This window comes from Entelurus aequoreus, linkage group LG05 (assembly GCF_033978785.1).
Source record: "Entelurus aequoreus isolate RoL-2023_Sb linkage group LG05, RoL_Eaeq_v1.1, whole genome shotgun sequence".
Lineage (NCBI taxonomy): Eukaryota > Metazoa > Chordata > Actinopteri > Syngnathiformes > Syngnathidae > Entelurus > Entelurus aequoreus.
The window spans coordinates 74023843-74038869 of record NC_084735.1 but is presented as its reverse complement, the minus strand read 5'-3'; the positions used below and the strand labels follow the sequence as shown (position 1 = coordinate 74038869).

Below are 15027 nucleotides of genomic sequence, written 5' to 3'. Positions count from 1 at the left end.
TGTTCTCATCAGTGAAGCATGTTAAGTATAAATAGTGGGATTTCTAACAATTAGGAAGGTTTGTGTCATGTTTGTTCTCCTACAGAAACTATATTAAAACAAAATATATATATTTTTTCTTCATCTTGTTCCATTTTCACACATCTCTGAAAGAGATCTAGGGAGCCACAAGGGCGGCGCTAAAGAGCCGCTCCCGATTTAGGTGTTATTTTTTAGTGCATTCTTTTATTCTGGGTTGTGCAACTGCAATAAGTTTGTGTTGGATTGACCACTATCACGACTTTTGGACAGAAACTAATCCTGTTACAAGTTCCAGCAACAAAGTGCTGGAAATTGTTGCTCATTGGTTAACTCAGTGGTCCCCAACCTTTTTGTAACTGCGGACCGGTCAACGCTTGAAAATGTGTCCCACGGACCGGGGGGGTATGTTTTTTTTGTTTTTGTTTTTTTTGTCATAAACAATCATGTGTGCTTACGGACTGTATCCCTGCAGACTGAAATAACCGAAAGAAACAACACTTTTGTGTGAATGAGTGTGAATGGGGGAGGGAGGTTTTTTGGGTTGGTGCACTAATTGTAAGAGTATCTTGTGTATTTTATGTTGATTTAATTGTAAAAAAAAAAAATTTAAAAAATAAAAACAAAAATATTTATTTATTGTGCGGCCCGGTACCAATCGATTCACGGACCGGTACCGGGCTGCTGCCCGGTGGTTGGGGACCACTGGGTTAACTTACATTGTGACAGTACATATATAAGCACATATACATACATACACTCATCCATATAATCACATTTCATCAAACATATATCAACATTGTTACCCTAGGGGAAACAGGGTAACACATGGCACACTGACAAAGCTTAACCTATTATTACTATAACAATCTACAAGGTTAATATAGCTGGCTTCTCTTTCTTCCCCTCCATTTATCTGCTTTTCTTTTGTATTTCAAGTTATCATTACATATATGTATTGTTGCATTTGAACAATTGTATTGTTGATAATAGAGGTAAATAATTGATATTATTCATTATACATCCATCCATTTTCTACCGTTTGTCCCTTTCGGGGTCGCTGGAGCCTATCTCAATAGTGCTATTTCTATTGGTATTTGTATTGCTCCATTTGTAGTCTAATAATGTTCATTGTCATTTCTGTATTATTATTTATTTCACTAACTGCTTCTTTGCTATCACTTTCACTATCATATTTGTACATATTGTTGTTGTTGTTATTGTTGTGTTTGCTGTTGTTGTTTTTGTCTCTCTGTCTTATCCCCCTCTTGTCCCCACAATTTCCCCCTCCGTCTTCCTTTTTTTCCCCCCTCTTTCTATCTCCTCCTGCTCCGGCCCGGCTGCACCAAATGATAATATGAATACATTTAATAAAGTTAAATACAAATAAGGCAAGAAGAGAAATATACCAAACTTCTCTTTTGTAAAGTAAATCTGTACAGCCGAGATGGGCATCTACATCAACCATATGATTTGCCTGAGAAGTGTCTTTGTGTGATGATGTAAATGAGGTGTGGTTGTATTGTATATTAAGTATGTGTCAATGAAAGGGCATTTTATGACTTTTCTTAATTTGATTACATGCTACAGTATGATTTTATTGTCATAATTTTATTGCATTATTTTTGTATCCCTTTAATTTAGGTAGCCAGGGACTGCAGACGGAAATGAGCTATTTAGCTATAATCTGGTACAGAACATATCAGTCTTTGAGCTTAATGTTTCTGTGCAGTGTCCCTTCAAATAAAGACTAAAGTAAAAAACTAGGAAGCTAGACAGGACAAATTTTTTTTTAAATATTAAAAAAAAAAAATGAAAAAATGTAAAAATTAAAATTTTTAAATTTTTTTTAAAAATTCAAACATTTAAAAAAAATTAAAATTAAAAAATTAAAAATTAAAAAAAATTAAAAAATTACATTCTGACTAAAAGTCCATTACTGTTTTACTATTTCCTAGAGATGGCAATTTCCTTAATTTGATATAACTACAAACAATTCATTTAAAAAATCTGACCAAAATCCCTGGACACCAGAATGGATTGACTTTTTGGATGACCCCCCCCCTGAGGAACTTCTGATGATCTTGTTCATCCCAACACCAAAACAGATGCCAATACTCATGCTGTTTGATCCTTTAGAAGTCCAGTGGAAATGAGTGCATAGAGAGAAAAACACTATCCAGTTCAAGCAGTAATAGCATTACAACTGCCAAAAATGGGGGAAACAAATTGCCAAGGAAAAATCAAGTGACTTCACAGCAGCAGACCAGTAGCAACACAGTCAATGCTCGTCACTGTTTACACAAGCAGCATCCATGTTGTGTTCACTCCAAATCACAGCCTCCCGCACAGTCACTGACCAAAAAAAAAAAAAAAAAAATCCCCATGGGGTGTGTTAGTCCTTGAGCAGCCCGCCATGCCCAGGACCTGAATGTGGAAGGTCTTAGGGCTTGTTTTGTCTCCTTTTGTTGGAGGAGTGCGAGGACAGTGAAGTAAATGGAAAAGGGAAACAAAGCTTTTAGTTAATCGGGGGTTAGGCAACCCGCGGCTGGAGAGCTGCATGCGGCTCTTTTGCGTCGCCGAGTGGCTCACTGGAGCTTTTTCACAAATCTATGAAAATGGAAAAAGATGAGGGAAAAATATATTTTTTCTTTTAATATGGTTTACGTAGGACAAACATGACATAAACCTTACTAATTGTTAGAAACCCCACTGTTAATGTTAAACATGCTTCACTGATAAGAGTATTTGGCCAGTGCTGTTTTGTCCTACTATTTTCGACGGTTCTTGAACTCACCATAGTTTGTTTTAGGGCTGCAACAACTAATCGATTAAATCGATTAAAATCGATTATTAAAATAGTTGCCGATTAATTTAGTCATCGATTCGTTGGATCTATGATATGCGCAGAGTTTGTTTTTTTATTAAAAAAATTTTTTTTTTTTTTAAATAAACCTTTATTTATAAACTGCAACATTTACAAACAGCTGAGAAACAATAATCAAAATAAGTATGGTGCCGGTATGCTGTTTTTTTCCAATAAAATACTGAATAGGATAGAAATGTAGATTGTCTCTTTTATCCGAATATTAATCGATTAATCGAAGTAATAATCCACAGATTAATCGATTATCAAATTAATCGTTAGTTGCAGCCCTAGTTTGTTTACATGCACAACTTTCTCCCACGTTGACACAAAAAGACGGGTTTTATGCCACTCCTTCTTTGTCTCATTTTGTCCAACAAACTGTTGTTGCTGTGTGTGAATGCACAAAGGTGAGCTTTGTTGATGTTATTGACTTGTGTGTGGAGTGCTAATCAGGCATATTTGGTCAGTGCATGACTCCAAGCTAATCAATTATAACAAGCTCTTTAGGCGAGCTGTATGTATACTGCATCATTATGCCTCGTTTGTAGGTATATTTGCGCTCTTTTGATTTCATTTACGTATGTCTTCTGTGTATTTAATTCATATTTACATGTACCTTGAAATAAAACTGGTTTTGTTGAATAAAAAATTCTACTCAAACAAAATGTTTGTTTTTTTAATGACACATTATCTGTATGTAATATTGGCTGCATTTCTGCTAGTTGTTTGTGTGCCGTTCCAGACCACAGCAAACGTTACCCAGCTTGCAGAGATTGTAATAAATACATTAGAAGAAGACAAACTGCAGTTTCCTTTAACTTGGACACACACTTCTATACCTTTGGTCATTCTAAGCCAGTAATTTCCAGGAGTTATCTCACCCTCTGTTTTACAAATGTTTTCCAATGTTGTGAAACATTTTTTAAATAAATATTAAAATGTCAACATTTCTGTAACAAAGATTTGCATCAGCCTGAGACACAAAGTAATTTTGATAGTAGGCTACTATAGCTAATATAGACACTTACATCATGTGTTGCCTTCATTGTAACACTTATATTAGGCTTTTAATTTTTTTGCAGCTATAGACATATTTTTTTCTTGTATTTTTGGTCTAATATGGCTCGTTCAACATTTTGGGTTGCCGACCCCTGGGTTGATACAACATTGTGGTCCATTATATCAGGTTGAATAAGTCTAGTTGAAGTCCAAAGGCTGTGGAGAAAGTTTTGCTTTGCCCTCATTCCATTTTTTCTAAAATTATCAATATCCAGTAAATATGGAAAATATAGGGGAAACATTTTTGCAGGAGACGTTGTCATGTAAGATTGAGAACAGAAGAAAGGTGTACAAAACTAATTAGATCCCAAATCTTAGAAAAATATGCCACTAATAACACTGAGCGAGTGTTGTTTTCCTTAAAAAATGTTTTAGTGAAACTATAAAAACATCATCGTTGATGAAGGATGAACTTCAGAAAAGATTAATAATTCTAAAGTAATTAATCAGGGCTGTGACACTTTTGGGTACCACACGATTAAATTTAATTCCATTATTGTGGGTAACGATTCGAGTCAGAAACTATTTTCGATTCAAAATCCATACTTTATAGTAACATTGGGTGTCAGTTCTATGATTAACTGCATTCCTCCATAAAATAGATGAACAGCTGTGATGAATTTAATATATTACTTCAAAGAAAACTGAATTTGTTTAATAACATTATATCCAAATATTTAATAAGACAAGAGAAGTATCCAAAAATTCTCTTTTCTAAAGTAAATTTGTACAGCAGATATGGACATCTACATCAACAATATGATTTGCCTGAGTGGCTGCACAGGACAGATTAAAGAAAAAAAACATAAAACATTTATATATATATATATATATATATATATATATATATATATATATATATATATATATATATATATTAAAAAAACATTTTTATTTTGTAAATGAATGGCGATTCATTCGAAAAATCTATTTTTTGACCCCATTCATAGTTTTTGAAAAATATTTATTTTTTAATTTTTTATTAATCAATCCAACAAATTAATACACAACACAACACCACAACAATACAATTCCAATTCCAAAACCAAACCCGGCCCAGCAACATTCAGAATAGCAATCAACAGAGCAATTAAGAGGACACACAAACATGACACAAAACAATCCAAAAGTAATCAAACAAAAATGAACAATATCAACAACAGTATCAATATTAATAATAAATCCAACATAGCAGTGATTAGAAATCCCTCATTGAAATTATCATCACAGCCATTTATAAAAAAGAAAAACATAAAAAAGAAAGAAAAAGAATAAGAATAGTGTCACAGTGGCTTACACTTGCATCACATCTCATAAGCTTGACAACACATCGTGTCCAATATTTTCAACAAAGATAAAATAAGTCATATTTTAGGTTCATTTAATAGTTGAAACATATTTAAATAATGGATCCCATATTCCAATACACGACTCATTATTATCTAAACTAAATGCGTTTTTTTCTACTGATATCATTGCCATAGCTTGTGTATACCAGTCAGTATGAGTTGGACTATCAACATCTATCCATTTTTTTAGTATTACCCTTTTTGTTATGATGCATATTGAAAGAAATGCATGTTTATTCTTTGATGACACGTTACTAAATGGATGCGGATCACCAAGAATACAAGTTTGCAGTGTCATTGGAATGTTTATATTTAGGAATGCGATTGCTTCTTTTGTAGTTTTTAACCATAACCCTTTTATTCTCTGACATTCCCACAATAAATGAACAAGAGTTCCCTCAGCTGCCCGACACTTCATACATAATTTGCTATCTACTGCACCAATTTTAAACAAAAATATTTCTGAAATTCAATTTGCCATGCCGCTTAACGTCGCACAGAGCATCAGCAAATCATGTAAGAGCCAATTCTGTGTAGTGTTGTGCCTTTTTTTTTTTTAGTAGTATCTCAATACAACTTTTTTTTTAAACTACCAATAAGATACGGAATTTAGACCATTGATTATTGCCTGATAAGGTTACTGTTGCGATATCAACATGGATCATATACTTTTATTGTCTTGTGGTGTGTTTCTTGTAGCAAAGCTTTAAAGGCCTACTGAAACCCACTACTACCGACCACGCAGTCTGATAGTTTATATATCAATGATGAAATCTTAACATTGCAACACATGCCAATACGGCCGGGTTAACTTATAAAGTGCAATTTTAAATTTCCCGCTAAACTTGCGGTTGAAAACATCTATGTATGATGACGTATGCGCGTGACGTCAATCGTTGAAACGGAAGTATTCGGACACATTGTATCCAATACAAAAACCTCGGTTTTCATCGCAAAATTCCACAGTATTCTGGACATCTGTGTTGGTGAATCTTTTGCAATTTGTTAAATGAACAATGGAGACTGCAAAGAAGAAAGCTGTAGGTGGGATCGGTGTATTAGCGGCTGGCTGCAGCAACACAACCAGGAGGACTTTGACTTGGATAGCAGACGCGCTATCCGACGCTAGCCGCCGACCGCATCGATGATCGAGTGAAGTCCTTCGTCGCTCCGTCGATCGCTGGAACGCAGGTGAGCACGGGTGTTGATGAGCAGATGAGGGCTGGCTGGCATAGGTGGATAGCTAATGTTTTTAGCATAGCTCTGTGAGGTCCCGTTGCTAAGCTAGCTTCAATGGCGTCGTTAGCAACAGCATTGTTAAGCTTCGCCGTGTAGTTACAGGTCAATGGTTTAATAGTATTGTCGATTTTCTGTCTATCCTTCCAGTCAGGGGTTTATTTCTTTTGTTTCTATCTGCAGTTAAGCACGATGCTATCACGTTAGCTCCGTAGCTAAAGTGCTTCGCCGATGTATTGTCGTGGAGATAAAAGTCACTGTGAATGTCCATTTCGCGTTCTCGACTCTCATTTTCAAGAGGATATAGTATCCGAGGTGGTTTAAAATACAAATCCGTGATCCACAATAGAAAAAGGAGAGAGTGTGGAATCCAAAGAGCCAGGTTGTACCTAAGTTACTGTCAGAGCGAAAAAAGATGCGTCCTGCACTGCACTCTAGTCCTTCACTCTCACGTTCCACATCCACAAATCTTTCATCCTGGCTCAAATTAATGGGGTAATCGTCGCTTTCTCGGTCCGAATCGCTCTCGCTGCTGGTGTAAACAATGGGGAAATATGATGAGCCCTTCAACCTGTGACGTCACGCTACTTCCGGTACAGGCAAGGCTTTTTTTATCAGCGACCAAAAGTTGCGAACTTTATCGTCGATGTTCTCTACTAAATCCTTTCAGCAATAATATGGCAATATCGCGAAATGATCAAGTATGACACATAGAATGGATCTGCTATCCCCGTTTAAATAAAAAAAAATCATTTCAGTAGGCCTTTAACTACCAATAAGATAAGGAATTTAGACCCTTGAATATTGCCTGATAAGGTTACTGTTGCGATATCAACATGAATCATATACTTTTATTGTCTTGTGGTGTGTTTCTTTTAGCAAAGCTTTAATCAGTAGTAAAATTACTAACCTATTTATCATTAACCGTGTGAAATAGACTTATGCTGTCTTTAAATTGAAGTGGAATAGTAAATGTTTTTTTTTGGCGACACGAAGTGACCACAGTCATTCATTAAGTTAAGCACATTGAATGATGTGGACATGTTTTTTTACTGGATACTTTCTAACACACTTTTGCCGAGGAGACTTTGTATATGTAATATGCAACTAGAATTATTTGATAGTTGTTTATATTGACACGTGCTGTTATACACTGAAATCTATTCAAGGACAATTATTACGTATGTCTTTAGCTTTTAGCCATTTTTGGTTTCACTCTACTTCCTACACAAACGCAATTCGCGCAAAATGCTGGCCGATGTCCCTTTTATGTGCTTAGAGGAATAAATCCATCTTGAGTTGTATTTAATCTGTATCTCTTCTGTTGAATGATTCAATGGCTAACAAGAGTGGAAAAGGAGAAAGTATCCATCCACATAGGGATATAAAAAAGGAAGCTCAGAGATGTAAAAGCTCAATTTTATTGATAGCTTAACTTATCATGGCAGTTACTGCCTCCGCAAAGCAGGTATGGACAACTGAAGCGTGTATCGTTCATTTTAAAACAACAATCATAATCCAGTAACCTGTTTATTTCCTCATCTTTCCTCGAGAACAGGGATTTTCAAACGGTGCTACGTGTACCACTAGTGGTCCACCAAGAAAAATCACTTAATTAAATATTCAAAGCACAGTGTTACTGTTCAAACATTCGGGTAATGATAGCAAGTTGAACTCAAATTGCTGCCAAAAGCGCGATCTTGCTCAGAGCTGGGTGAAATTTGGATTGCCATTACAATGTCAAAACCAGCATAACAAATGCAAGTTTTATTAAAATCAGATAAGATTTGATCAATCAATCAATCAAAGTTTACTTATATAGCCCTAAATCACGAGTGTCTCAAAGGGCTGCACAAGCCACAACGAGTGATGAAGATATACTGAACAAAAATATAAACGCAACACTTTTATTTTTGCTCCCATTTTTCATGAGTTGAACTCAAAGATCTAAAACTTTTACTATATACACAAAATACATATTTCTCTAAAATATTGTTCACAAATCTGTCTAAATCTGTGTTAGTGGTCATTTCTTCTTTGCCAAGATAACAATCCGTTACACCTCACAGGTGTGGCATTTAGAGATGCTGATTAAAAACCATGATTACTGCACAAGTGTGCCTTAGGCTGCCCACAATAAAAGGCCACTCTGAAAAGTGCAGTTTTATCACACAGCACAATGCCACAGATGTCACACGTTTTGAGGGAGCGTGCAGTTGGCAGGCTGACTGCAGGAATGTCCACCATCGCTGTTGCCCGTGAATTGAATGATAATTTCTTTACGGAAGGCGTTTCAGAGAACCTGACAGTACATCCAACCGATATTGGAGAGGAATAGGTCTTGTATGTACACTATATTGCCAAAAGTATTTGGCCGCCTGCCTTTACTCACATATGAACTTGAAGTGCCATCCCATGGAATTGTCCAAAATGTTTTGGTATCCTGGAGCATTCAAAGTTCCTTTCACTGGAACTAAGGGGCCAAGCCCAACTCCTGAAAAACAACCCCACACCATAATTCCTCCTCCACCAAATTTCACACTCGGCACAATGCAGTCCGAAATGTAGCGTTCTCCTGGCAACCTCCAAACCCAGACTGGTCCATTAGATTGCCAGATGGAACAGTGGGATTCATCACTCCAGAGAAGGTGTCTCCACTGCTCTAGAGACAAGTGGTGACGTGCTTTATACCACCGCATCCTCATGCTTTGCATTGGACTTGGTGATGTATGGCTTAGATGCAGCTGCTCGGCCATGGAAACCCATTCAATGAAGCTCTCTGCGTACTGTGCGTGGGCTAATTGGAAGGTCACATGAAGTTCGGAGCTCTGTAGCAACTGACTGCGCAGAAAGTCTTTGCACTATGCTGACCCCTCTCTGTCAGCTTACGTGGCCTACCACTTTAGTGGCTAACTTGCTGTTGTTCCCAAACTCTTCACTTTTCTTCTAATAAAGTTGACTTTGGAATATTTAGGAGCGAGGAAATTTCACGACTGGATTTGTTGCACAGGTAGCATCCTATGACAGTTCCACGCTGGAAATCACTCAGAGCGGCCAATTCTTTCACAAATGTTTGTAGAAACAGTCTCCATGCATAAGTTGTCATATGATTAGGGCACCTGATTCTGATCATTTGGATACTTTTGGCAATATAGTGTATTTGGTAAGAGTTTTAGATCTGTGAGTTCAACTCATGAAAAATAGGAGCAAAAACAGTGGCCAAACATATTAATTGTAATTGATAAATAAAACCTAACCTTTGTTTTTCTACTATGCTATTGTATTTCATTATAGTGGTATATGGAGAGCCAAGTGTTTTATGATGTGGTACAGGGTAAAAAAAATAAAAAATTGAGAACCACAGAGTCACAAGCTGAAACATCACCCATTTGGACTTTTCTTTTCTCGTTGCTCATTTTATTCTCTGATGCCTAATAATTCAACTCGCATTTGTATTTGTTTTGCAGTTAAGTTGGCCCCCTTTAAGCTGGCAGTGACTTCCACAATTACAGACGCTATTGCTGGTCCTTAGTGGTCCACCCCGGATGTTAATTTAGGCTTCAATCAAACAGAAACAATAATAAACACATTGCAAGGTTGTATTAGGTTACTACTTTGGCTCTCCATTTAAATAACCTCTTGTGAATTTTAAAATGAATTTTGACCGAGAGGAGAAGACCTAAAATGGGTCAAAAGTTGAGCCTTTGTTTTTTTTTAAATCCCCCAACAAGCAAGCATTTACTCAAAGGCAACTATCCAAACACAGCTTTCATCTTCCATCTTTCCTCTAACATGCTTGGACACTTAACAGGTGCTAATGAAGTGTCCCTGGAGAGCAGCTCTCGTTTTCTAAAATACACTCCAATTAAGCAGAACTAGGAGGGGGGGAAAAAAACAGCTGGTAAAAGATAATAGCATTATTCTCTACTCGGTGTCTGCCTCTTGAGTAAAAAACACCTTTTCATCCGGAGGCCATGGAAACAAGACAACACTTAATCGGACCTGAAGAGATTTGCTCATAAAAATTAAACCCGAACATACATAAGAGCATTAAGTAATTTATTCTGTATTACATGGAAGAAAATGCAAACATTCGGGTAATGATAGCAAGTTGAACTCAAATCGTGCCAAAAGCGCGATCTTGATCAGAGCTGGGTAAAATTTGGATTGCCATTACATCAAAACCAGCATAAACATTGCAAGTTTTGTTAAAATCGGATAAGATTTGATGAAGACATACTGAACAAAAAAATATACGCAACACTTTTGTTTTTGCTCCCATTCAACCCGGTGCGCCTAATGTACGGAATAATTCTGGTATTGCTCACCGACCTCGAAGCTATTTTATTTGGTTCATGGTGTAACGATAAGTGTGACCAGTAGATGGCAGTCAAACATAAGAGATACATGGTAAGAGGTATGCTGGCAATATCCCTCAAGTAAACAACACCAACATTTTATGTTCTATCGAAAATATAGAACATTAAACACGGCGCTCAAAAAATCTAGCAAAATGTTTTAGTACGACTTTGGTAAGCTATGAAGCTGCACGGCTTGATGGATTGTTGGCGCATTAAACATATGAGTATTATTATGGTGTGTGTATAAGGTAAGACATTATCTGACGTTTTGTTTCGCAATATTATGCAAAAGCAACTTTTCTTACCTTCTGGTACCTGCTGATCTGTATTTGGGATTTTCATAAATCCTGAAAAATTGCGCCCGTCCGCCTTTGTAGTCTGTACCGATGACATAGTCGATAAGCTTCTTCTTTTTCTCTATCTTCTTGTTATGGGACATTCACCCTCCGCTGTTGCCATTTCTAATATAAAGTAGTGTAAAATTCTTACTTATATCTGTCAGTAAACTCGCCATGAAAGCGCTAAAACATACCGGTGTAGTGAGTTTACATTATTCACCCAAGGAACTTTATTTAACTTTATTCATTAGCCAAAGAGCTCTCTCCAGGTTGCAGTTAGTCCAGAACGCGGCAGCACGACTTTTAACAGGGGCCAGGAAACGCGAGCATATAACCCCAATTCTTCGGAGTTTGCACTGGCTCCCTGTTCATTTTAGAATTGATTTTAAAACCTTGCTGTTTTGTTTTTAAAGCTTTACATGGACTGGCACCTCATCCAAAATTACACTCCTGCGCGCGCTCTGAGGTCCGAGAGCCAGCTCCAGCTCGTGGTGCCCAGGACGAGACTTAAAACCAGGGGAGACAGGGCCTTCTCTGTGGTCGGCCCTAAGCTCTGGAACACTCTGCACCTCCATGTTCAAACTGCTTCCACAGTGGAGTGTTTTACGTCTCGTCTTAAGACCCACTTTTATTCTTTGGCTTTTAACACTATGTGAGTTGTGTGGTCTTTTGTCCTCTTGTTGTCCTCTGTGTTTTTTATAAATGTAGATTTCTATTTTACTGTTTAAATTGGTTTTACCCTTTGAACTCGTTTTTTAATCATATATATTTTTTATATTGGTTTTTTATTCATTTATTTTTTGTTTTTATTCAGTCATTGGTGGAGTATAATATTGTTTTTAATATTGCTTTTAACATGGCTGTGCAGCACTTTGGAAACATTCTTGTTGTGTAAATGTGCTATATAAATAAAGTGGATTGGATTGGATTATTTATTAGAGTTCCGGTCGGACGGTTTTTCACGGGTCACATTTGCCTTGTTGTTGTTTCCGGATGAGGAGATGCTGCTCCGTTATTGATTTAAGTAAAGTCTGAATGTCGTTAAAACAGTTAGCTCCATCTTTTGACACTTCTTCCCCTCCCGTCCTTGCACGCTACACCGCTACAACAAAATTGACGGGGAGAAGACGCTGCCGAAGGTGAGTCTGGTAAACAAGACCGCCCACAAAACGGCGCATTCTGAAGCGACTGTCAGAAAGCGGCTTGAAGATGATCTGTAAAACATAATCTATGCAACATTTTGACCAAAGACCCACCATTACATGTTATGAAGGAAGTGTTTTACATTTAGAAAAAAAATAAAATAATATGACCCCTATCAATGCGCCTTTTGTATGAAAATAGCCCTGACCAGACACGCTCATCGGCAGTGCGCCTTATAATCCAGTGCGCCCTATGGTCCGGAAAATACGGTAATATAATCCGTTTCTTTTTCCCAGCCCTGTCCTGTCCTTCACACTCATTTTCTTCATTCCAAAGGTGGGAAAACAAAGTTATTTCGATTTCTAGCTATAATCTATTGTAGTAAGACTGAATGTTTTGCGGTACATTTTGACATTCGCTATGCCAACTAGCGGTGGTGAAGCTCATAACACATTTGTGCTACCTCAGTAGGTTATACTGTATATATATACAAACAAATCTTGTAAAATGATCACTTATTTCTTGCAATATAATGGAATATTCTCGTAAAATTAGGAATCTTTTTTATTCACTTTAATTTTGCAAAAATGAGGACTTTATTGATGTAAAACCATGACTTTGCTGTGACATTACAATAATTTATTGTGAGATTGTGGCAAATGCATAGGAAGCTGGCCATTTCTTCTAACATTATAAAAAAGCTAAAGTTAAAGTACCACTGACCCATCCCCTTGTTCCGCCCCCTGGGAGGTGAGGGGAGCAGTGAGCAGTGATCCCGGCTGCGCTCGGGATTGAACCCCCAATTCCAACCCTAGATGCTGAGTGCCAAGCAGGAAGGTAATGGGTTCCATTTTTATAGTCTTTGGTATGACTCAGCCGGGGTTTGAACTCACGACCTAATGATCTCAGGGCGGACACTCTAACCACAAGGCCACTGAGCAGGCATTATGAGTTATTAGTGAAGTTAGTGAAGTGAATTATATTTATATAGCACTTTTTCTCTAGAGACTCAAAGCGCTTTACAATGTGAAACCCATTATCTCCAGCAGAGAATGGATTCATATGGCCCCACTCCTGGGTGGATCTCGAGCGAGAGGAATGAGGGGTGTTAATTATTTTGCAATGCAGTCTGCTGAAAATGATGAAAAGTGCCACTCTAGATAGCAACTGACGCTGTGGCCAAAGTTGGAATTGTCGCAAAACTCATTTTAAGATATTCAACACTCTACTGCTGTCTGGCGGGTCAAGCGGATAGTGCAAAATGTGTCACGTTTCATGTGTCAGGTAAACCGCGACGAATGAGGCCTTCCTACTGCACATTTTTAAGCTACGTTTAAACCAGTGTGGGTGGCACTGGGAGAAATGTGGGTGAAGTGGCTTGCCCAAAGACACACGTCAGTCCCTAGGATGGCTGAAGCTGGATTTGAACTAGGAACCTTCAAATTTCTGGCCATCTGAGCCACGCCGCCAAATGACCGTTAAGTTATAGTTTTGTCTTTAAATAAACTGTAACATGTGTTTGGTTTTTTTTTTGGTTTTTTTGGTGCAAAATCAGGACTTACATGTCCAAACAATAGGGCATGATACTAGGGGAGCACAAAAAATATCGGATACACAATTATCAGGCCGATATTTAGACCTCACACTGATACAGTCAGTGTTCAAAAACAAGAAAAAACAAAACAAAAATTAGGGATATTTTATTTGAACTAAGCAAAATTATCTGCCAATAGAACAAGAAAATTCGGCCGGTCAAGACTTTCCAAAACAAGTAAAATTAGCTAACCTCAATGAACCCAAAAATACCTTAAAATAAGTATATCCTCACTAATAACAAGTGCACTTTTCTTGGTAGTAAAAAAAAAAAAGACACCTTTTTGCTCAATATGTTGAAAAATATTCTTAAATTAAGTAAATGCTAGTGCCATTATCATGACATAATGATATGCGCTCGGCATCATGATTTACTTTTTTCATGCTTGAAGTAAGAAATGATTACTTTAAAAAAGTAGTTTTATACTTGTGAGTGTTGATGACACAGCTTTGCATCAGTTGATATTCTAGTTTCAAGCATGTTTTACTCAATATAGGTCATCAAATCTCAGCAACAAGCTGTAATATCTTACTGAGATCATTTAGGACCAAAACCCTTAAAACAGGGGTGTCAAACTCATTTTAGATCGGGGGCCACATGGAGAAAAATCTACTCCCAAATGGGCCGGACTAGTAAAATCACAGCACGATAACTTAAATATAAAGACAACTTCAGATCTTTTTCTTTTTAAAAAAAATAATAAAACAAGCACATTCTGAAATTGTACAAATCATAATATTGTTGTTGTTTTTTTACACTTACATGTTGCAGTTAATAGTATTCTATCTTTATTTGTCGTTATTTATATTTTCTGAATAAATTATGTGACAATATTCATCAGTCAACTCATTGGTGTTAATTTTCAATCCATCAAAATAAAAAAAATATATGAAAATGTTTGTTATTTATGTAGTTTGATCATTTTCCTCGACTGATGTACTAACATCATGTTGTTTATTTTGTACATATATAGCATCATCTACAACGATACAAAGAATTGCTATTGCGACATCCAGTGGACACATTTAGAACAGCAGTTTCTTTCATTCAAAATGTTCAG

The 15027-nt window shown here is 36.9% G+C and overlaps 1 protein-coding gene across 1 annotated transcript in view; it reads right to left on the bottom strand.

Moving 5' to 3' along the window:
- Nucleotides 1–2556: 2556 nt before the first annotated feature.
- galnt10 (UDP-N-acetyl-alpha-D-galactosamine:polypeptide N-acetylgalactosaminyltransferase 10 (GalNAc-T10)) overlaps nucleotides 2557–15027 on the bottom strand; it is a 126077-nt gene continuing 113606 nt past the window's right edge. Inside the window, exon 5 of the mRNA XM_062048901.1 lies at nucleotides 2557–2628. Coding sequence (XP_061904885.1) covers nucleotides 2621–2628 — 8 coding nt within the window. The 3' untranslated portion in view covers nucleotides 2557–2620. The remainder of the gene's footprint in view (nucleotides 2629–15027) is intronic.